Genomic DNA, 22603 nt, shown 5'->3' with positions numbered 1-22603 from the left:
AGCCCTCCCGTGCCATCCCTGAGCCGGGAACCCTGCGGGTCCCACCAGTTCCCGTGGGAAATCCTCACTTTCGGACCCGAGGCCTCCTATGCTCTAACGTGCCGGCAGCCCCCAGCCGCCGCCTCCAGCACCCTCTTTCGCTAGCCGGTGACTTCCCTGGGCTGGGCCCCACCTGCCTTTCCCTCCTCCCTCTTTGTTTCCCTGGGCGGTAAGTGCAAATACGCAAACACACAAATCTATAGGGACGACACCGGACTTCAAAGAATGTGGCACACGCTGCCTAGGAGGGTCCCCCGAAGGCCGGCCCATCGTCTCCCCCCTCCATTCCTCCCCGATGCAGGGCTCACACGGTCCCATCCGTCCAGATCCTTCCGCAAGCCGCTGACAGCTGTTCTGCGGGTCTTTGGGACCTTGGGCTGGCCGGTCACAGTCCCTCTTTGGGACTGCATTTCCCTGCCTGTGGGGCTGCACTGGGGAGGTGGCATCACAGTGCGGACAGCGGCCCCCACCCCTGCCCGGAGCGTGTGGACTAGAGGCACTGGCAGGTGAATGCGGCCCCGGCTCTGTCACTTATCCCTGGCCGTGGGCACGTCACGGTAAGTGTTTTCTTATCCGAGAAATAATAAAAGGCACCCACCACTTGTCTTGGAGCGTGGGGGTCAAAAACTCGTTCGCGTCAGCCTAGACTCTGATACGGTGCGGCCCACCGATGCCGTTTCCTTTCCGTCTTAGCTAGTCCCCAGCGAGTAACATTTTTATGTCCGTCAAAGTCTCACAACGCATCCCAGAGGTGGTGTTATCATTACCCCTTCTTGCAAGGGACGCCCAGAGACATCAAAAACCTGCCTACATCACATGAGCGAGTGACAGAGTCAGAACCGGGACCAGGACCAGCACCGGGACCGCAGCTTCCACCCCCACGCTGCCCCGCTCTCCCCTCTACAACGGTCACACCGTGCGGACTGCCGGAGCAGAGGCCGCCAGGGACAGGCTCTCTCCTTGGCATTTAGTCAGAAAGCCAGCTCACGGCCTGCTGCCAGCAACGGGCCACTTCTACGCAAAAAGCAGTGCGTGTTAGGGGCGCCTGGGTGGCTCAGGTCACGATCTCACCTTTGTGAGATCGAGCCCCGCGTCAGGCTCTGTGCTGGCAGTGTGGAGCCCAGAACCTGCTTGGGATCCTGTGTCTCCCTCTCTCTGCCCCTCCCCTGCTCGCGCTCGCTCTCCCAAAAATAAATAAAAACAAACACAGTGGTGCCCGCCAGGAAAAAGCGGCCACACAAGCTCAGGCTGCAGATTCAGAGGACCCCGGGGTTAATTCTGTTTCAGCTTCGGCGTTTCCCTGACTTCCACCTGGATGGGACCTGCGGCCTTTCACACCCAGCAGCAGGGCTCAGCCTGACCTGCCTGCTTCCAGCCGCTGGTGCCCCAGGAGGCCGGTGATGCAGCCCCGGTCCCAGCGTTTGCACAAGGGAGAGCAAGGACACGTGCCAAAACACAGGCAGGCAGACAGCTGAAACTGAGCACTGCTTCCGCAGTCGGCCTTTCTGGGCTGGTTCCTCCATCTTGGCCGATACGGCTCCGTTGGCCCTCTACAACCTAGCTCGTTAACTGTTTGTTCAACAAGCACTCATTCCCAATTTCTTACTCTGAAGGAGGCAAGCAACGGAGGGAAGTTATTTCTAGACCAGGTCACACAGGAACATCCCGGTAAGGGCGCCTGGCGCGGCTGATCTTCAGCTGTGCCCGAGACTCCGAGGTCAATGCCGGCAGGGTCAGCAGGACCCCCACCCCAGTCACTCGCGCGCTCTGCTTCTGAGGCCGGTCCCCTCCGCCCTCTGCTCCTACACTGAAATGGGCTCCCACACTTGCAGCCGGCCCTTCCAACTGGGGGCGGGCACCCCAACAGCTTGGTGGCACTCCGGCGGTACGTGGAGGAACGGAGAACACGGACCACCGGGAGCGTCAATTTTACTGAAAGGTAAGTAATTCAAAACAAGGAAATAAGCACAGATACATCGAGGAGCAGGACATGAAATCCACGTGAGTCTGGAGTGTCTTCGGGCCACACCGCAGCCCACTCGGTGGCGGGGGGGCGGGGGAGGCTCCTGGCCGGGGCTCACGCCCACCCGCGTCCTCGGAGCCCGGCACTTCCTGAAACGTTTCGGTCCTTCCTGCCTCTCTCTGGTGGTCCCTTTGCTGGTGATGCGGCACGTCCCCCCTTGTGCCCCACGGGCCCACCTCCTCTGAGGCCTGCTCTGGGGCATCCACAAGGCATCCCTGACATCCTCATAGGGAACATTCCTCCTGTGAGCCTGACCCAGCCTGGCGCCCCGGCTGCCTTCTGTTCGAACTGAGCAGGTGCCTGCCTGCGCCCCTGCCGGGCTCTGAGCACCTGCGTCACAGAAACACCCTGTATTTATGCTTCCGCGTCACCCTGTGGAATTCTCAAAACAAGGTGACAAGCTGTTATTATCACTCTGTGTGACAGATCAGAAAAACAGAGATTCAGAGGCGTGATCACCCATCTAGATCGGTAGTCAAGTTGGGTCAAGATTCCCGGGAATCACGGCTACACCTTTCTGCCGCCCCAAATAGGGCCCGCGCGGCTCAGAAGCGGGGAGATAGGCAGGGGCGCCGTCAGCGCACGGTGGTTACGGAGGCCAGCCGTCAGAGCAAACCGTCACCGACTTCGTCTGGGAAGAAGTCAGAGCGGCACGGGGGCGGGGCGGCCGGAGCCGATGTGCCCAGGCCTCGGGAAGCCGCAAGCCAGCTGGGAATCTGCTGGGCCCCTGCTGAGAGCCACGGCTCCCGGGCAGAGATCGCCAGGCCGTGATTCCTCGCCTCTGAAGATGTGGTTGGCAGGGAGAGGAGGCTGTGAAGGCCTGGGCCTTGGGGGCTGCTTCCTGACCGTCCAGGGGAAGGCCTACGCCTTACTGCGCTCAAAGCCGTCCCTGAAGTCCTGGCCGTGCCCATCCCCAGCCTCACCTAGTCTCCCACAGAGTCCAGGATGCGCAGCGCCCCCGTGGAGAACTCCGGCAAGTCTCTGGGCCTTTGCACCTGTGGCTGCCTCTTTTCAGAACCGCTCCTCTCTCTTCTCGCTGGCAGACTTTTATCCACACTTGGAGACCCAGATCAGGCTTGCCCCCCCCAGAGGCTTTCCCGACGGCCCTGTCCCCCTACCTCAGCCCGCGTGCCAGGCCTGTTCTCTAGGCTCCCACAGGCCCTGCGCTTCCCACCTGCCACAGCGCACTGCCCAGTTTCCCTTCTCCATCTGACCGGGCCCCAGGAACACAGGAGCCTACCTTTCTCATCTCTGCGTGCTGGGTGTCCCGCCCAGCACGGACGCCCCGCAAACGTCTGTTCGCTCACTTATCACACAAGTATCACCGTGCCGGGCGCACACGCTGCTGTCCTGGAACTGACGCACCCAGGACACGCACGGAGCAGGAACACAGCAGGGGAGAGAACTGAAGTGGCAGGTGACGACCAGCGGACGTGTGAGCAGAGGTGGGAGGGAAGAATATTCCAGGCCGGGGGACATCAGGTCTAAGACCCAGTGTCAGGAGCAGGCGTGGCACGCTCGGGGACGCAACGAGGAGGCCAAAGTGACCGGAAGGGAGTGAGGCAGAGCGGGAGGAGGTGGGCTCGGAAGGTGCCAGGGCCGAGTGGTCTGTGCAGGCCTTGCTTTGGATTTGGGTCCGGTTCTGAGCAAGACTGGACGTCCCTGGAGGGTCCCGAGCAAGGGCTGACCCGACCTGAGCTGGACTTGAGAAGGTTCATCTGCTTGCGTATGAACATGGACTATCACGGGCTCGGCGTAGAAGCAGACAAATCAAGCAGGTGTCTACTGCGAGAACCCCGTCGCCTGCTGAACGAACATGACGGGTGAATGAGGGCAGGCCGCAAACAGGCGGGGGACAGGGCCTCAAATGCTCACACCCTGTCCCCTCCAGAAACCGCAAGCTGTACCCCAAGTTCAGCACTTGGGTTTGGGAGTCCTTGTGACCGTTACTCACTAAGATAACCTGAGCTGGCGCTTATCCGGTACGAGCTACGCTTGGCAGAAGGCTAACCTGTGAAGTTATCGTTCTTGACGAAAGAAACAGACACCAGGTGAGAAAAAGAAACGGGATGCTAGTGAGTTTTTGACTTACTCAAAAGACCCAGGCTTTTGGCCATAAAGATGGGCCAGGCCGAGTGCCCATAATAGTCAACCCAGATCGAGCTGGGTTATGATGGAGAGAGCCTGGAGGCCACCAGCTGAGCCAGGGGCTCGGCTCTTCTGACAGGCACTCTGGTCTGATGGGAGAGACAGGGACTGGCGATTAGGAGGCTGTGGCTATGTCCCTCCCCAGCGTGGCCTGGGGCAAGTCACATGCTGCTGTGAGCCCTCGTTTCCTCATCCCTAAAGTGGGGACAAGAATCCCTAACGTCCCCCTGACGGTCGCAGAGGCCGCGTGAAGACCCAGTGGGACGAGCAAGCGGGTGGCATGTGGGAAGGGGTCCCGTCCTCTCCTCGAGGAGCGGGGCCCCACGTCTTCTCCCACACCAGTCGTGCCCCTGCCCTCGTTGAGGGGCGAGGTCCTAGGACGGCGTCGGGGGACAGGGTGCCCCAGGGACGACGACACCGCACTGGCATCCCCGGGGCGCTTCACAGCTGACGGATCACATCGTGAAGAGGGAACTGGGGCGGGGTGGGGGGGGGGCGGCGGCACGGCGGCCGGCTCGAGGCGCACGGGCAGGAGCCGGAGAGGCAGGCCACGCGCCGTGCCAAGCGCTGACCGGGCACCGTGTGCAGGCCGTAGCTACGGGAAACCGAGAGCCCCAAAGAAATCTCCCCATTAGCGTTCGGGAGAGAATCCTGGGGCCGTGGGCAGCCGGCCTTCCTCCTCCAGGAGGTGAACCGCAAACGAAGCAGCAGCTCTTTAAAGGGAGATCACGGCGGGGTGTCTGGAAATCGGGGGCCCCCAAGAGGGATACAGAGTGCCGTCAGTGTGCGGCGGGAGACCCCGACGTCGGGTGGACCCTCTCCCGGAGCCTGGATTTCAAGTCCCAAACCACCGAGACCCGCCCCACCCTCCTTGTTGGCTGCTCCCGGCTCGGTCCCACCATGCAGCCGGCGCGGCCCCGGCTCCCTCTCGGCCCCGCGTTCCCGAACACCCGGGCCGTGCGGCCCGACCTCCCTCTGCGTCCCAGAGCAGGGCCCTCAGCGTCACCTCAGGAGGTGATGTCGTTAGCCGACTTTTCAAACACGCATAAAAAGCGAGTAACTTCAAACGGTTACAGTAATTCACGGGTGACAAGGCACTTCACACACGCCGTCTCACGTCACCCTCCCGACAACCCTGTGAGGTAGCTGCGATGAGCCCGTCGCACGCGTGGAGAAACGGTCCCAGAAAAGCGCGGCGACTTGGCCAAGGGCACACCCTCGGCACAAACCGTGCTCGGGCCCAGATCCGCCCGACTCCACGACCGACGTGCACACGCCTCAGGGCCACCAACGGCTGTAGGTCCGTGAACACGAGGCTGCTGGCCGGGGAAGGTGCCGTCCTTCGCTTAGGGCTGGTGGTAGGCGGGCCAAGGTGACGGGTGCGATTTCTGTGTGAGACAATTCTATTTGCCATGTCCCTCAATCACAGATAGCACCCCTCACCTTGCGCCCAGTTTCACAGGCTTGCGAGCGGTGCTGGTTCGGGAGCGCCGTCTTGGTCTGCAGAGGGTGGCGTGATGGCAGGAAGCGTCAGGCTACGCGAGGCACGCAAGACAGACACGGGGGCGAGGTGGCCAGCTCACCCACTCACACGCCCAGAGGTGTCCGTCCTTCCTCAGGGCGCTGGAGACGTGAAAAGCAAGGTGCCTGTCCTCGAGGGGCTCACAGTCTAAGAACCAGTGGGACAGAGGACTGCGTGTTCAGAGCCGGGGAGCGAGCCCCGAGGTCCCCTGGGGCGCCTGGAGGCTCCCCAAGCACAGGACCGTGAAGGAGGGGCAGGCCAGCAGCACACAGACGAGGAACCACAAGCAGGGCAGCGCGGACAGGGGACAGCATGGCACAGGCCGGGGAGGGGCTTATCAAACTGACCCCGGCTGTGCAGAAAGGTCACGTTGGAAGCACCGGCAGGAAGGACAGGTTGAAGAAGGGAAGAGAGGCTGACCACTTAGGGTCCTGCTACAAGCCTGCAGGGGACAGACAATGGGTGCGTGGGCTGAGTCAGGGATGCGTCCCGGGTTGGGCACAGTGCACACCTGCATCGGCGTGAACTGTCCAGGGCAATCGAGCATGGGATTGGGGGCCTGCACTGAGTCCCAAGACCCGGCCAGCCCCTGGGTCCTGATGTGCTCGATCAACCTGGCACAGAGACGGCAAGAGCTCTGAAGTTAGTGTGCTGGTTTCTGAGGGTCCGGAGACAAACAGGACACTTAATGACATCCAACCTGACTGGATTCCCATGTTGGAACAGTGGTGTGAACCTTGGTGACGGAGGCAGAGGTGAAGCACGGGGCGTTGGGGTGGATGAAGCTCCCACGCTGGCTGGAGAGGCTTCATCTGAGGGACAACTTTCGGACAGGGGGAGTGGGGCCTGAGCGTGTGGGGCGGCGAGCGGGGGCCACAGCAGGGGCCTTCCGGGAAGCATCTTGAGCACAGAGGCTAGTCAGGAAGCGGCCACCAGAGGGCAGTCGTGGAGATGGGGGGGGAGGTGGGAGGGACAAGGGAAGACGCAGGTCTTTCAGGTAGAGCCATGCCGGCCTAGGTTCTTGTGTCTCAAGTGAGGCAGAAAGTGCCAAGGGCCTGAGCAGGCGGGAGAGGAACACAGCCAAGGGTTTTTCTGTAGGGGAAGAAGGTCGGTCCTTTTCCACAGGAAGGTTTACGAGAAGTGCAATTCAGCCCCGAGCGTAAGAGGCTGGGAGGCGGCCCGGTGTCCGAGTGTGAGAGGCCGGGAGGTGGCACGGGGTGAAGAACCAGGCCTGCCTCCACGAGGAGGCGTGACCGGGAGCCGCCCGCTGGGGCTCCTTCCCGTGCCCGTGTGGCTGTGGCACCGCGTACTGATCAAGGACGCGGACGCTGGGCAAACGCCGCGCATCCCGCACCAGGACCGTCACCTCTTGGAATGTACCAGTGACGTTATTACAAGCAAACCGGGAAAGAAAAGGATATTCTGTCACATTCCTTGAGGCCAACGAAAATACGTCGTGTGTTTTAATTCCCTCCGTGTGGATTTCCACTAAGCTACCACGTTTTTCTTTTTCTTTCTCTTTTTTTCAGAGCCCAAAAGGGTACAATGGATAAAGAGAACGACTCTGGCTGCAGCAGGGCGAGGTCCCTGGCATACCTGTCTGGACCCTTGGAACTCCTCAGAATGACAGTTCGAGATTCCACCATTCCGCCCAGGAACTGTCGACAAAGTTGCCTTCGACTGTGCCGCTTCTGTCCCCGCCCCTGCCCAAGCCCCCCACACCAGGCTCTGCCATTCCGGGGCGCTCCCGGGTCTGGACGGCGCCTCAGGCCTGCGGAGGAAATCTGCCTGCTAGCACTGACGGGGGTACGCGAGGCGTGAACTCATTTCCAGACCGCCAGCCTCCAGATCCTGCCATCAGCACCGCACTCTGCTGGACGCCCTCGATCTCATTTGAGATCAAGGTGAGGTGGTGTCACCGCCTCATTCTCCACAGGAAGGGACTGCGGCTCAGAGTCCTGGCCGGGAGGAGACGGCCTGCCTACAGTGGCCGGGCTGCTCCCAGCTCCTACCCGGGGCTGCAGCTCTGAGTTACCGCCTGCAGGTGGCCGCTGTCCCAGGCAGCCCGTCCTGCTACGGAAGTCCAGGCGCTGGGACACATGTATTCCAGTCCACCCCCTGGGGAAGAGGCTCCTTCCTCCAGCCCTGGGTACGATGACTGCCCAGGAAGTGTTCGTGGGCCCCAGCCCCCGGTGATCTGTGTGCAAGGCCTCACATCCACTGTGGGGGTTCTGCCTCGGTCACAACGTGAAGGTGGCCCAGCTACCCCTGTCACTCCCTACTGGGAAAGGCTGTGACTTTGGGGTGAGTTGGAGGTTGCTGGATCTTCTGATTTGGAAAGTTTCTTGGGGTCTTAGTGGGAGTTTGAGAAGTGAACCTTCTGTTTTGGTCTGGGGTCTCCCCACTCTGTCCTGAGTTAATAGTAGGAAAGGTGAGGCCACGCGAAGGTGCAGTGAAGGATTCCGTGGCTCCTTGAGGCAAGAACGTGGAAGGGCCTGGGGCGCCCGGGTGGCTCAGTCGGTTAAATGTCCCAACTTCAGCTCCGGTCATGATCTCGCGGGTTCTTGAGCTCGAGCCCCGCATGGGGCTCTGTGTTGCCCGCTCAGAGCCTGGAGCCGGCTTTGGATTCTGTGTCTCCTTCTCTCTCTGCCCCTCACCCACTCCCGCTCTGTCTCTCTCTCTCAAAAAATAAACATTAAAAAAAAAAAAAAAGAACATGGAAGGGCCTGCCAGCAAGGGCAGGCTGTTCTACCACTGGGAAGGTCAGACTGAAAGTCATCAGAATCAAAAGGGGAAACCATGGACAGACGAAGCTATTCTCAAGCCCTCGGGAGCATGGACTGTCACGTCTCTCCACTCTCTTCCAAAAGAACCCTTGGTCCTTGGTCCCAGAGAAAATAGTTTTTTTTTAAAGTTTATTTATTGATTTTGAGAGAAGAGAGAGCATGAACAGGGAAGGGTCGGAGAGAGAGAGAGAAAGAGAATCCTAAGCAGGCTCCACACTGTCAGCGCAGAGCCCGATGTGGGGCTCGAATCATGAACTGTGAGATCAAGACCTGACTGAAATCAAGTGGGATGCTTAACCGACTAAGCCACCCAGGTGCCCTGGAAAACTCTTTAAAAAAAAAAATTTTTTTTTAATGTTTATTTTTGAGAGAGAGAGAGAGAGAGAGAGAGAGAGAGAGACAGAGTGTGAGCAGGGGAGGGGCAGAGAGAGAGGGAGACACAGAATGTGAAGCAGGCTCCAGGCTCTGAGCCGTCGTCACAGAGCCCAACGCGGGGCTCGAACCCACGTACTGTGAGATCATGACCTGAGCCGAAGTCAGGTGCTTAGCCGACTGAGCCACCCAGGCGCCCCAGGAAAACTCTGTTTTAGGAAGGAACGGGTGTGTCAAACCTGGGTCTCCAGGGCTGGGGGAGAGACCTCGGGCACAGCCCCAGCTCTGCCCGTGACTCTGTGTGTGACCTGCGGTCCCCTCCCCTCACCGGGCCTCAGTTCTGTCATCTGTAAAATGACACTGTCTCACGGTGCCCAAGGTTCTCTCCAGGTCCCCACTCCTCGGCCTGCCTGGGCCTCAACTATCTGCCTCCCACACCAGCAGCGGCTTTGAGGAGGGAGCTTTTCTCAAAAGTTCACTTCCCCGGTGGCTGGATCCCCTCAGCTTGGGGTCCTTGTTTCAGGTGTTCCTAGAGCCCTGCGGTCCCAGAAGAGCGGGAGACGTTTGTGGTATGTTAAAAGAGAACGGGGTGCAGTGTGACAGAAGAGTGCTGGCCCTGGGGACGAAAGATGCAGCAGGGCTGGGGGAAGCCGGGAGCAAAGAGGCTGCATTCACGGGACACCTGCGAGTGTCTCGGGCAGGAAGCGTGTCTGGCACTCCTCCGACAACCGATGTGCTACTGTACCCATTTTGCAGATGGAGTGACTCGTGCCAGGCAGTGGAGTAGAAATCGGAGCCAAGCGGGAAACAGCACACCCAGAGAGCACGGAAGCTCCCTGCCCCGTCCCCCCACCTTGGCCTGTGCTCTCCCCGTCGGGTCCTCCCCGAGTTACACCCTTTCTATTAGGCCTGTTCTCTCGTAAGTAAAACCTCTTCCTGAGTTCTGTGAGCCACTCTTGAAAACTAATCAAACCCGGGGAGGGGGGTAGTTGCCTGTTGGCCAGACGCACAGGTGACAACCTGGGCTCGACTGGCATCAGAAGTGAGCGGCGGGCCGCCTCGCGGGACTGAGGCTTAGCCTGCGGGGTCTGACGCCATCTCCCGGTAGACGGTGTCGGGACCGAGTTAAGCTGCAGGGCTCCCTGCTAGCATCGCAGAACCGCTTAGCTGTGGAAACCACACACCGCTGTGTCAGAAGTGAAGGACTGCGGGCAGAGGAGACACGAAGGAGTAAGACAGGAGTGGCCTTCCTTCAACCAAACGGACATTCTTCCCGCTATGCCATGTGGCTCCTACCACACCTCCTGGTGTCCGGATGAGGAGAGGGGAGGGTGCTAATCCAGCTTCTCCTACTGACTGGCCAAGTGCTTGCTCCCTAGGGCCCTCTGGGGCTCAGTTTCCTCGGCTGTAAGATGGGCACAGACATGGCGCTCTCTCCCTGGCCGGCCCTGCCACGTGACAATCAAATGAGACCGGCAGATGTGATCAAGAAGGAGACTGAATTTTGGGGCGCCTGGGTGGCTCAGTCGGTTGGGCGGCCGACGTCGGCTCAGGCCGTGATCTCGCGGTCCGTGAGTTCGAGCCCCGCGTCGGGCTCTGTGCTGACAGCCCGGAGCCTGGAGCCTGCTTCAGATTCTCTCTCCGACCCTCCCCTGTTCATGCTCTGTCTCTCTCTGCCTCAAAGATAAATAAACATTAAAACAGAATAAAAATAAATTAAAAAAAAAAGAGACTGATTTTTACAGAACTTCTGGCCCATCCATCCAGCCTCAATGGCCTCTTTCTATTATAAACTTTTTATAACTCCCTGGTATCTAAAGTGAAAGTCATAGACTATATAACACACCTACGTAAATTAGAAGAGAAGTAACGCCTCCGGCGTACTCTAAGGGAGAGAGAGAGGAGGAAGCCAGAGTAAGGTTCACACAGCAGGATGCTAAAGCGCAGACGTGGCCCCGCCGGCCAGACGCTTACACCTGCCCACAGACTCACGGTGGCAAAGGGGAGCTGCGTGCATGGCGGACAATCTCACAAGTGACAGTGTTTCCAAAGCAGAAAGCAATTCTTGGTGACGCTGCAGACAAACCAAAGCACGTTTTCTTTGGAAGTGGGTGGTAGTTGCATTCCTGGAGAATCCAGGACACGTTAAACCTGGGTGAGGGAAAAAGGGGCACTTTTTCTTAAAACAGAGCGAAGTTCTGACTCAGAGCCTTGCGTTTTCTTACCTCCGTGTGCTCGGAGGGACACGTACAAGCGATCCTCGCGTAGGACCCGCCTTGTCACCACAAGCCGTGCAGCCCTCCCCGCCCCTGCCCACCGAGCCAGTCTCTCCGCTGTCCTCCTCGCGTGCTGAGAGGCACACGGGTCACCCACCTTACAGACGGAGACATCCGGGCCCAGAGGAGGGAAGTGATGGGGCCGCACGCCGGTAAGTGTCACGCCAGGCCCAGTACCACGGCCTCTCGGTCCCTGAGCAGATCGCAGCTCACCCGTCGCCACACAGACGGGGCTGCGATCGGCCACTAGCTGGTGAGAGACCTCGGGGGACAACCGACACTCCATGCTTCACACGTGATCTCCACAGAGATCACTGAGCCTCACCGAGGCCACACAGCGAATGGCGGAACCGGGACCGGAGCCAGGCCTCCTGAGTCCCAGCCCAGAAGAACACAACCTGGGGACTCTGTCCCTCGCAGAAGGCGGACTCCCTGAGCTCTAGCTGTGTGTCCCTCCCACCCCGCCTGAGTTCCGGGGGGGAGCGGTGACTGAGGCGGGGTGCGTGTGCAGGGCCAGGATGCTGGTGCGGCTGCCCAAGCAGGAGGCAGTGGGCGTGGCAGCAGGTAGGAGGCTGGGCTGCAGCACGGCCCACGGAGGGCTGGGCTCTCCAGAGCCCGGGGCTCCCCCGCGTCTGCATCCCCCGTCAGCCACAAGAGCAGCTCCACGGTCAAATCGGAGTTCTGGGGAAAAACCTAAACTGAGTATCTCTAAGATCCTTCTCATCTTTAAGCTTATTTCTAAGTACAGATAAATATAAGCTCAATGAGGGAGCAAGGTACCCACCTGTGTGGTTTTTCCAAGGGAACAGCCACCCTGCTTTCCCAGGGAACTGCTGTGAATCATTCAGGGAGATGCTCTCTCCGCCGAGCACCTGACTCCCAAAGCACAGGGTAAAGATCATAACTGTTCCTGCTCCCGTTTCTATTACTTTTAACGCACGGGTACTTCACCTCACCATAACGGGAGCTTCGCAAGGTTATGAGAAGCTGTCCACGAGAAAGGGGAAAAAAGGGAGGCGAGAGCCACAGGGGACTAGACCCTGCAGCGGCCCGGAGCACTGTCCCTCGCTGGCGGCACGGCTCTTCTGCAGACACGCACCTGCTGCCGGGGCAGGCGGCATCACGTCCCCCGGGGTTTTCACAACCAAACCAAGAGGTCAGCTCCTCAGTCAGGAGCCGCGACAACTGGGAAATAGCTCACAGTCCGGGACAGAGCCATCAGCATGAACAAATAGGAGAAAAGCAGCACCAAAGTCAGGGATCTGATCAACAGCGAGAAGTAACGACCGAGAGTTCGACAGGGAGGGAGGAGATTTAAACAACCACCACTGAACAAACAGGGGAACTTGAAGAGTAAAGTCCTCTGGGGCCGAGGAACGCAGAGGCTGATAACAGCCCCCGTGAAAAGATCACAGTGGGTTTCACAAGAGCACACGTTTACGGGGCACGTACTGTGTGTTCTGGGCACTGTACAGGGATGAGGGCAGCTAATCCAGGACGACTCGTGAGGCGTGGCGTAGGACAAACATCCACCCTTTGCAGTTCAGGAGGCTGCGCGCAGAGAGGTCAAGCGGCTTGCCCCCCCTCCCCACCCCCCACGGACGTGTGTGACTCCCGTACCATTCACACGTCCGCAGCCCGCGGCACTCAGGGCCGTGGACCCCAGGCTGTGAACGCAGAGATGGGTAACAGGCGACCCCTGCTCTCAGGGCGGGGCATTCGGGCACTTAGCGCTCCACAGCGTGTTGTGGGTGCCGTGAGTGCGGAAGCACCGAGAAGGTGCTGGGGTGCCCTGGGAACAGGGGCCTCTCACAGCAGCCAGGCTTGAGCATTACAGTCGGCAAGGGGAACGTGAACAGGGGAGCCCTGGGAGTACAGAAAGGGGGTTGCGAGGCCCAGATCGGGGAGGGGGCGTCGTGGTACACAGAAGTTCCAGGGAGAGGGAAAAAGGAAGCACACAGGAAGCACAAGGAAGGAGGAAGGAATAAAGAGGGGCCGGAGGAGGGAGCCAAGAAGGTAGAGGGGGCTTCCGAGAGGAGGGCTGAGCTGGACGGGCAGGGCAGGGAGAAGCAGAGACGGAAAGAAACGTCCTCAGGGAGGGAGCAACAGCTGAAAAATGTTGGCATCCGACTCCTGTGAGGTCTAGATTTGTCCTTGGCTATGTGCCCTTGTGCCGGCTGCATATTCTGTGAGAAGACCGCAGCTCATCGGAAGGCTCCCCGTGTGCCTTTCGTGTCACTTTTGGCATCCTTTCTTTTTAAAACTATTCCTGAGAAAATTTAAAATGGTACCTTTTCCAGCCTCCTCAAACCCCAGAGCCACGGAATCCCGCCTCTCTTGGTTTCAAAGCAGGGGCAGTAGGACGGCGGGTTCCAGGAGCAGCAGACAGCAGGGAAAGACGCTGGGCAGATGTGCCCCGGAAGTGGGGGAAGGCGTGAGAGGGGCCTGTGCTAACTGGGAAACCATCCCACCGGCCAGCTTCTGGAAGCATCTGGGCCTTTTAACTCTCAGACCTCCCTTCCCTCCTGTAAGAAGCCAGACGAAGGAACAGCCCAGGAATCTCTCTGTGACTGACCAGCATGATTCTAGACGCTGAACTTGAAGAAGTTCCTCGAGTGGAAGGAGAGGTGCAGAGAATGAAAGAGAACGCAAGAGAGGGCTTTCTTCCCTGGCTGTGCAGACACGAGGAACGATAACGATTCCTAAGATACGGACGGCGCAGACGCGACTTCGCCGCAGTCCGGTGGGGAGGGTGCGCTTATTATCTATCACAAGCCTGTATCACTGTATAGGGATGAGGGCAGCTAATCCAGGACGACTTGTGAGGCGTGGCATAGGACAAACATCCACTCTTTGCAGTTCAGGAGGCTGTGCGCAGAGAGGTCACACCACATGAGGCCACACTGCCTCCGTTCATTTGCCGAAGGAAACGCAAGAGCCTTTTTGTCATTCGAGGACGCACACACTCTGGGAGCGGGAAGCCACACGGATGTGCTCAGCCTCAGCCACGCTGTCCCGCACCTAGGACACGCACTGATGCAAATAATGGAACCGTGAAATCCCCGACGAACGGAAGGGAAACGTCCACCCGTACTGGCTAACAGAAACGCAAACTGGAACGAGGCGTTTTCTCTTGTCTTGTGTTTACTAGGATCAGCAAGAGTGCGACTGTCCAGTCCTGGGGAAGGCTGGGGCAGAGGATGACTGTCATACGCGCCGGGTAGAGTATCAGCTAGTGCACTCATTCTGGGAGGCATTTTGGCAAAATAGGCCCAAGCTCTAAAGATGTACACGTCGTCTGACTCAGAAATGTGCCCAAGAAGAAACCGGATGCACCTGCAAGATACCCAGCATACATACAAACACCCACGGGAACAAGAAGGCCCGCTGTTACCTGAAGGGGACAGCAGCAGAACGGTATCTCGTGGTGCATCTTCAAGGCACCCAATGCAATACTCTGGCCACCTAGATGGAGTGAAGATCTGACCATCTTGGCACAGAGTAACACTCAGACGATAGTGCTGGGTGAGAAAGGGTTACAGACTGTACATACAGACTATCTCTGAGGAAGCTATTGGCTCACTTAGGAACATAAAACGTCTGGAAGGATTTATGGAGTGTCAACAGCACTCCTCTCTGGGTTGTAGGATTACAGGCAACGTTCGTTTGCTTGTATTTTCTACCCTCTGTGATAACCAAGGACCGACTTGCTCAGTGACTGCGTGATGAGGGATCCTGCCTCCCGGGTGTGCTGGGCCCTTCGAGGGGGGAAGAGAACATTCCTCTGTTCTGGTTTCTGCACAGCGTCTCGCCCACCCCTAGTGACGGTCACAGGGACGTGGTCCGTAAGCAGCGAACCAGAACTCAGTCCCGCCCGACACCGTACACAAAACTGCTAGGACGTACAGAGATCTTGATAGGTCCGTAGCCCTCCTTTCCCACATGGGGAAACCGAGGCCCATATAGAAGCATATAGGAGCAGTTGCCTATATAAGGCTACTGAGCTGTGAACTGCTATCTGTCGAGAGAATACACTGTCAGGGAGGGAAGCCGCACGGGGGCTGGGCTGGGCGTCCAAGCACAGCCTGTAAACATTACCCCCTGCCCGGAAGCTGGCTTTAACCAGGCAGTGGTGAGCTCCCCCTACAGACAGTGCACAGAGCGAGCCCGGGGGAGTGCTCCCTGGAGTCGATGGCAGCGACACAGGGGTCGTGACGATGCAGACTCACCCACACAGGGGTCTTGTCTTCAGCTGTCCTCCCGCGCTGTGCGCACTGCCCAGCCCAAGCCCCTGCCGTCCCCAGCGCGGGACCACCCGCTGAGGCAGGGCCATGGAAAAAACACTGAATTTCTAGCCAGAAGCCCTAAACCTGTGTCTCAGTGCCACCGGTAGGTTCTGGCAGCCACGTTCCCCTTTGTAACGGCCCGTGTCTTCGCCTTCCCATCTGAATAAATGTGTGTAACAGTGACTGGCCTAACTACCTCCTGGTAACAGAAGCCGAAATATAAGCACGTGAGAGCGCAAGGAGGTACTTCCTTAGCCAGACAAGGTCTTTCTGCAGCGCTCACCCCCCGAGGCTGTTTGATTAGTGGGAAGTTTCCTCGAGAAGGGCAGGGAAGGGGCACATGGGAGAGATGGCTAAAAAATGGAGCCTAGGCGTTTTAAAACAGAGTATAGACATTATTATTACTCTAACCATCATCTGTGTCCTCCAACTAGGCTGAAGAAGTGCCACTCTGAGTCCCGAACTTAGCACAGGCCCATCCTTGTCCATCACACCCTGTCGTGCAGACCGTATGGTCTGCGAGCCAAACTCTGTGAAGAATGGGGGCCAGCAACCTGCATGGACAACGGTGACCAGAAAGAGGCAGGAGCCTCCGTTTCCACCTACGGGGGGTGACACGGAGGAGTGCGCCTTCTCCGCACAGAAGACAGCCGTGCGCTAGGAACAGACAGCTCCTCCCGCCCCCCAAAACCACCTCCAGATGTCGCTTCCTGCAGAAAAAGCCCTGATAACCCAGTGATTGACTGCCCTTGTCCACAGAGACAAAACCCAGAGATTGTGGCCACAGGTGGCGGAACAAAGACTTAATAGAAGATCTCACTGCCCCCGAACAAGTGCTTTTTCCGCTACCGCGAACCGCCTCCCACTGAGGGCGGGTAGGAAGGGACTGCCCGGCACACCGGGGATTTAACAGAAAACAGCACAATGTCTGGCAGCTGGAGGGCATCTGCAGTGGCTGCTGGTGTGGTAAGCGAGCTCTAAAAGGCTGAACCACGGAGAGGAGAAAGCGCGGAACCAGGTGGCAGGGCGCCCCGCGGCGACAAGGAACCAACGACAGAGGCAAGCGATTGCCTGGATGAGTCCCTCACGCAACGTCGAGGGAGAGAAATCAGGCACCAGGGACATGCTATATGAAATACACACATAGCGAAGTTCAAACACAGGCAAACCGCTCTGTCGTCTCAGAAGCTGACGTCCCCCCTGCCCTTGGTGGGGAGGGGGAGGGACAGGGTCTCTCTGGGGACCTGCGGGCGGGGGGGGGGGGGGGGGCGGGGCAGGCACATACACGTGTAAAAGCTCGCAGAGCGGCACACTTCCAGCTTCTGCGTGGTACCAGCAGGGGTCACACCGCAGGTGAAGGAGAAGCTAAAACCCTCCCGGCGCCACCAGATCTTCCACCAGAAGGTCACGCCTGCAGAAGCAGACGAAGTGGGACAGGCCGCCACTTGTCATGGTGTGGGCTGTCAACGAGGCCACTCTCACCCGGTGACCCCACCCTCAGCCCAAGGCGGGCGGAGGAGCTCTGGGTTCCTCGTGGCCCTGCGTGAGCGACTTCCTCCCAACAGTCAGGGGCTCTCATCTGCCATCGAGGGTTGATTAGCTGACTTCCCTGTGACCAGGGTGAATGTAATAAAGATTTAATAAAGCAACGAGTAGTTTTTATTTAAAGTAAGCACTTGCCTTGCAAGGGCCAGTTGTCTGATTAAGTCAAAACTTTGTCTCTGCCCCTCGACATAGCCATCTGAACAGATCGAATGAAGCTTAGCGCTCACATCCTGGGGCAGATGAGGAGGTTCGGATAGGAAACCTTAAGCCCGGCTCACTTCACCACGAAGCACGAGGCTCTTCGGTTTAGGAGAGAGCGCTCTGCGGGTATGATTCTGCGTATGACCCATGGGAACATACTCAAGACATCTTGTTTACTCAAAGAAAATTCTCCTAGAGTTTAAATTGTGCCCCAAAGCTGCAATCTGTCGGGCCCAATGGATACATAGAAGCCATCTCCCCCTGGGTCTTAGGTACCAAGCCCCTCCAGTTCCCACCCCGGCTCTGCCAGCCGCCACAGTGGTCGTAACACCGACAAACGCCAACACTGGGTGACGGATGTGTGTCAGGCAGCCTGCTAAGCATTTTAGACTCTGTGCGTTTAAATTTCAGAACCACCCCTAGAAGGTGCCCGGCCGGCTCAGTTAGTAGAGCGTGTGACTCTTGATCTCAGGTTTGTTAGCTCAAGCCCCACGTTGGGTGTGGAGCCTACTTAAAAAAATAAAATAAAATCAAGTCTAAAAACAACCTTTGTCACCCCCATCTGACAGATAAGGAAACTGAGGCACAGAAAATGAAGTGACCTGTCCAAGGCCCGTCCCTTAGCTAGAATGTGGCAGAGCCACGACTCACACTGAATGGCATGACCCTAAGCCCTGTTCGTGACTAGCAGGCTCTACCAAGGTTAAGATCTCTGGCAAAGGGCAGGACCGTACCCGTGGGCAGCCAGACACCCACGCCTTAGAAAGCTTCTGTCTTCCCTTGGAAGCTAACACTGCCAATTTCTAATAAAAGCCACAAGTGTTTTTGCCCTGCTTAGAGACTTATGCTGGCATCACCTGGCCCCGCTCCCTCCTCCAGGCCCCCGTTGACCCCAAGTACCAAGCCCGCCCATCGTCTTCCAGGTCTTTGGGACTCTTCATCATGTGTGCCCGAGGCCCCAGAAACCCTGCAGGGGGCTCTCCCCGCACACGCCAGGCGTTCAGGCCTGGATGCCCTCGTCGTCCCTCTGCCTGACATGCCTGCTCCTCCTCTGCCTCGTGAGCCCCCTCACCCTTCAGAACCGCAGCCCAGATTTCCGCCCTGTGCCCCCTGCATACCTGGCCCACGCCCGGGGAGAGCACGTATGAGGCACCACATTAGCAGTCTAGGGATGTACCTACTCCAAGTGCTAAGTGGAGGGGAAGGACGCCGCCTGCTCATTACTTACCTGTCCTGCCCAGCCAGTCCCTTATACTCAGTAAACATTTAGTAAAAGTTTATTGACCACAGGAATGAAGAATTCATGAATACATCATGTATTTGTTCCCTCCCATCTCTGCTCAAGACGTGCTCTAGAATACGGAAGTAAGATAATAAACATAAAACGTATCTGGACGCAGAGCTTCAGGAATGCACCAACACAGAGCAACATAGCTCACAAAAGGCAAGAAGACTTGCCCGTCTTCCTCTCTTCCTCCCAACTGTTAACATCTTTAATGAAACATCTTTAAATCCGGCAGCAGGCCTCTCTGAGGACCCACACAGCATCAGCCTGACGCGGCGGCGGGGCTGGGACACCAGACAGCCAGTGCCGTGGGAGGGTGCGGGTTGGGGGGGGGTCTCCGCCCCAGGCCAAGGCAGAGTCCCTCTTACCTCCTTCCTGGGAATTCATGATGTTCAGGGCAAACAGCATGGCATTGGAGAACGTGGTCGCCTCTTCCTTACTCGCAAAGTTTAAGCCGTATACCTGGCGGGCATCTCGCCACTGGTGGAAGGTCGGCGTTGCCTGATTGTACTTCAGCCCTTTCACGATTGAATAATTGATCACAACCTGGGGGGGGGGGGCGGGGAAGACAGAGAAATGCGTGTAAATAAATAAAAGGTAAGTGAGCTGGACACAGCAGCTCTGGGGCAAGGATAGCGTGTCCCCTGGGGCTACCAGGGGACACAGAGGCGGGGGTGGGGTGAGAAGAAGGGGACCGCGAGGCCAGGCAGCTTTCCAGTGTGATCTATGCAACGGCGAGGGTTTGAAAGCCAGCTGTTTCTTCTAGGTAAATAATTATGCTCCGGATGGGAGGCCGGAGCTGGGAGTCAGGTTCTCGGGGTCCAGGTGCCGGTCCTCACTCACAGCCACACCCCCTACAGCGGTCACTTCTCTGGGGCTCAGTTTCTCCAATTATAAAATGGGGGTAGTAATGCTCTCCCAGCCTCGTGGGGCTACTGGGAAGGCCACGCTGTGATGCACGTCTTATCTAGATTTCTAGGCACAGAGACCCCCAAGGGCGAGAGCCTTCCGGCTCCTATCTCTGCCTCCCGTGTGCACAGTGTCTCGTACTTCGGCTGCATTAAGAAACGGGCTATCAGTTAAAAGGCTCAGTTAGAAAAGCGAAGGTGCCACACCAACGTACAGCATTGCTGATCCACTGGCAAACCTCGGCTGCCCGCGAGGAGCCAGCCAGGCCCAGCAGGGAAGGTGGAGAGCAGACGGGGGCAGAGCCCGGACCTTCAGGTGCCCGCAAGCAGCTGGGGGAGTCGCTCCGGGTCGGCCTGGCCTTGCAACTACTCTCTCAGACGCTTAATGGGGAAGTATTTCCAAGTTCTTTGAGGTGACACGTAGCAAGTGTGGCTCAGGGAAGGCGGCGGGAGGCCCGGAGCCGCTGTCTACCGCTCGTCACACGATCCGACCTCATGGAACTTAATAGTCACCCCTTTTCTGACCTGGAAAGTGGGGAAGAGTGGACACGCCTACGGCATGGCAGCCTCATGGCGCGTCGCGAGGGTTAAATCCCGCGTGTGCGAGCACCGAGACAGCAAGCTCGCTGCAGACCAAAGTATGCAAGCAGAGCGTGGACGAGGCTGTGGGTGACGCCACGGGAAGGGTCTGCTTTAGGAGACATTCAGGATTGCTCAGCCTCCGCCGGCTCTGAGGCTCCAGGTTCTGTGATCTGAAGCTGGACCTAACCCCGTCTGCTGCCCCCGTGGGCCAGGGAGGTGAGCTCAGGAAAAGAGTCATAAACGCAAAGGGACGTGGCCAAGCCGCCCTGCTAGCGGGCTAGGCCCTAAGACGCAACCCCTGATTTATCACTCTCCTCAATGGCTCCATTCTGCCGCGCTTTGGGTAAGGTAAAGCCAGAGGACAGCAAATACGGGCACTATCCACAACAGCTTTTTTCCAAGTCTTAGCCAGGTGGAAGGTGGGTTTGGGGCATCCCACAGTGGAGGGGGAAGAGAGAGACAGAGAGTGAGCACATGTGAGCTCAGGCGAGCTGAATCAGCTAAAGAAACAACTGTTTCACATTTTGGCACAAAGTTCCTGGGGTGGCTCTCTCTAGGGTTAGCTCCAGATCACCAGAAAAAGGGCTGGAGGCTTTGTGGCATGTATGCATGAGAAGGGGCACAGTGACTTCTGGTTAACCATTCTTTTCTTCTGGAAGTTTATTTATTTTTGAGAGAGACACAGAGAGACACAGAGAGAGCCTACGTGAATGGGGACGGGCAGAGAGAGAGAGAGAGGGAGGGAGGGAGGGAGGGAGGGAGGCAGGGAGGGAGAGAGGGAATCCCAAGCGGGCTCCGCACTGTCAGCGCAGAGCCCCACTCGGGGCTTAAACCCATGAACCGTGAGATCGCGACCTGAGCTGAAATCCAAGAGTCAGACGCTTGGACTGAGCCACGCAGGTGCCACCTCCCACCTTTTTTTTTTTTTTTTTTAAGTTTCTTTATTTTTGAGAGAGTGAGACAGAGAGAGTGAGAGCAAGAGAGTGCTGGTTAGCTGCTTTTAAGATGAGAGCACACTCACGGCGGCAGAGACCAGAGTGGGCTGGTAGGTCCTGCTCCTTTCTGCTGCGGGGAGTCCCTACCAGCAGTTCTGTGTTCAAGTGTCTCCGCTTTTGGGGCTGCACTTTTAGTGCTGAGAGCCAACCAGAGCAAGCCAGAGGGAAATGTTTTCGGTGGAAGGAGGTCTGGAAACCACATTACAGTCAAGAATGGTTGAGGGATCTTGAGGCAAGATGAGAGGAGGCTTTAGCGGGTCACAACGACCGCGCCTGGTCTGTTTTGGTAAATGTTCAGTGCAGACGTGAGAAGACTGAATATTCCACCTTCTATATTCTGCCTGTGGTTTCTATAAATGTAAATTAGGTCACGTTGGTTTATAATGCTATTTTCTATCTCTACTTATTTCCGTCTGCTTGTTCAGTCGGTTTCTCGGAGGTCTGATTAGAAGCTTCAACTCTGCTTCTGGATTTGTCCATTTCTCTCTTTAGATCTGTCCGTTTTGCTTTATATGTTTTCTTTGCTATCTTAAAAAAATTTTTTTACATTTATTTTTGAGACAGAAAGCACAAGCTGGGGAGGGGCAGAGAGAGAGGCAGATGGGAACTGAGGCGGGCTCTGGGCTGTCAGCAGAGAGCCCGACGCGGGGTTCGAACTCCAGAGCGATGAGATCATCGCTGAAGTCAGACGCTCAGCTGACTGAGCCACCTAGGCACCCCTGTATGTTTTGAAGATATATCATTAGATGTGTACAACTTTAGGATTGTTCTTTCTTCATTTTCCATTGACCTTTTTATCCTTAAAAAGGTCCTTGTTTACCTTTAGTAACACTTCTGGCCTTAAAGCCTATCGTACGTAACAGTAACACACTCACACCAGCCCCTCCTGGTCGGTGTTGGTAAGATTTGCCTTTTCCCACTCTTCCACTTCAGCCTGTGTCCTTATCACCTTTATTTGCAAAGTGATTCTCCGAGATCTGGAAGGACTGATCTGCTGACAGAGAAGGAAGGACAGCTGCTGACAGAGAAACTTATGTTAAAAGGTCCTACGTTGTTTTGTGCACGAGCCCACAGTTAGCAAGCTTGCGTGTTTATTCGGGGCACAGGTGTAGGACTGAGTGAGGGGGCCTTCTCTGTCTTCCAAGGGAAGACGAGCCTGCTTCTGAGCCTGCTTCTGAGGTCTCTGTGTACAAGCAGTCAAGGGCCCTTGACAAAAAAAAAAAAAAAAAAAAAAAGACACTTAACGGTGGAAAGCAGTCTCCCTGACCCACACATTCACCTGGGTCTAAAAGCCACAGAACCCACAGGTTGGTCGCTCACCCAAATCTCTACCGAAGAAGGGGCGTCCTTCCCAGACTTCTTACCGAGCAGCCAGCCGGCCTGTGGGCTTGCAAAGCACCGCGTTCCGCCCTCCAACAGCGTGCGTGGAAGAACGCATTTCCTGCCACGGAGCTCAAACCTTCATAACAGTGTCCACGCGGCATTCCTAGCCCCGTCTCGGGGGTCCACAGAAAAGCATGCCTTCTCCTCCACGCACAGTCCGTGGGCGGTGTGGACACCGTGGCCCTGCCCCTTCGGCCTTCTCCTCTCCTGGCGACTCTCTCTTGCTCCCCCTTGAGCCGTCCCACGGTGCAG

At 57.5% G+C, this 22603-nt stretch overlaps 1 protein-coding gene across 5 annotated transcripts in view; it reads right to left on the bottom strand.

Annotated features, from left to right (window-relative positions):
* Window positions 1–22603, bottom strand: part of EVL (Enah/Vasp-like) — a 267581-nt gene that overhangs the window by 149567 nt on the left and 95411 nt on the right. For all 5 annotated transcript variants that reach the window (XM_060620741.3, XM_060620742.3, XM_081795995.1 and 2 more), the window contains exon 3: window positions 18852–19029. In XM_060620741.3, the coding sequence (XP_060476724.2) occupies window positions 18852–19029 (178 nt within the window). The remainder of the gene's footprint in view (window positions 1–18851; window positions 19030–22603) is intronic.

Source organism: Panthera onca, chromosome B3 (genome assembly GCF_046562875.1).
Source record: "Panthera onca isolate mPanOnc1 chromosome B3, mPanOnc1 haplotype 2, whole genome shotgun sequence".
Taxonomy (NCBI): domain Eukaryota; kingdom Metazoa; phylum Chordata; class Mammalia; order Carnivora; family Felidae; genus Panthera; species Panthera onca.
The sequence above is the reverse complement of the archived record's forward strand: the minus strand, read 5'-3'. Positions and strand labels throughout refer to the sequence as shown.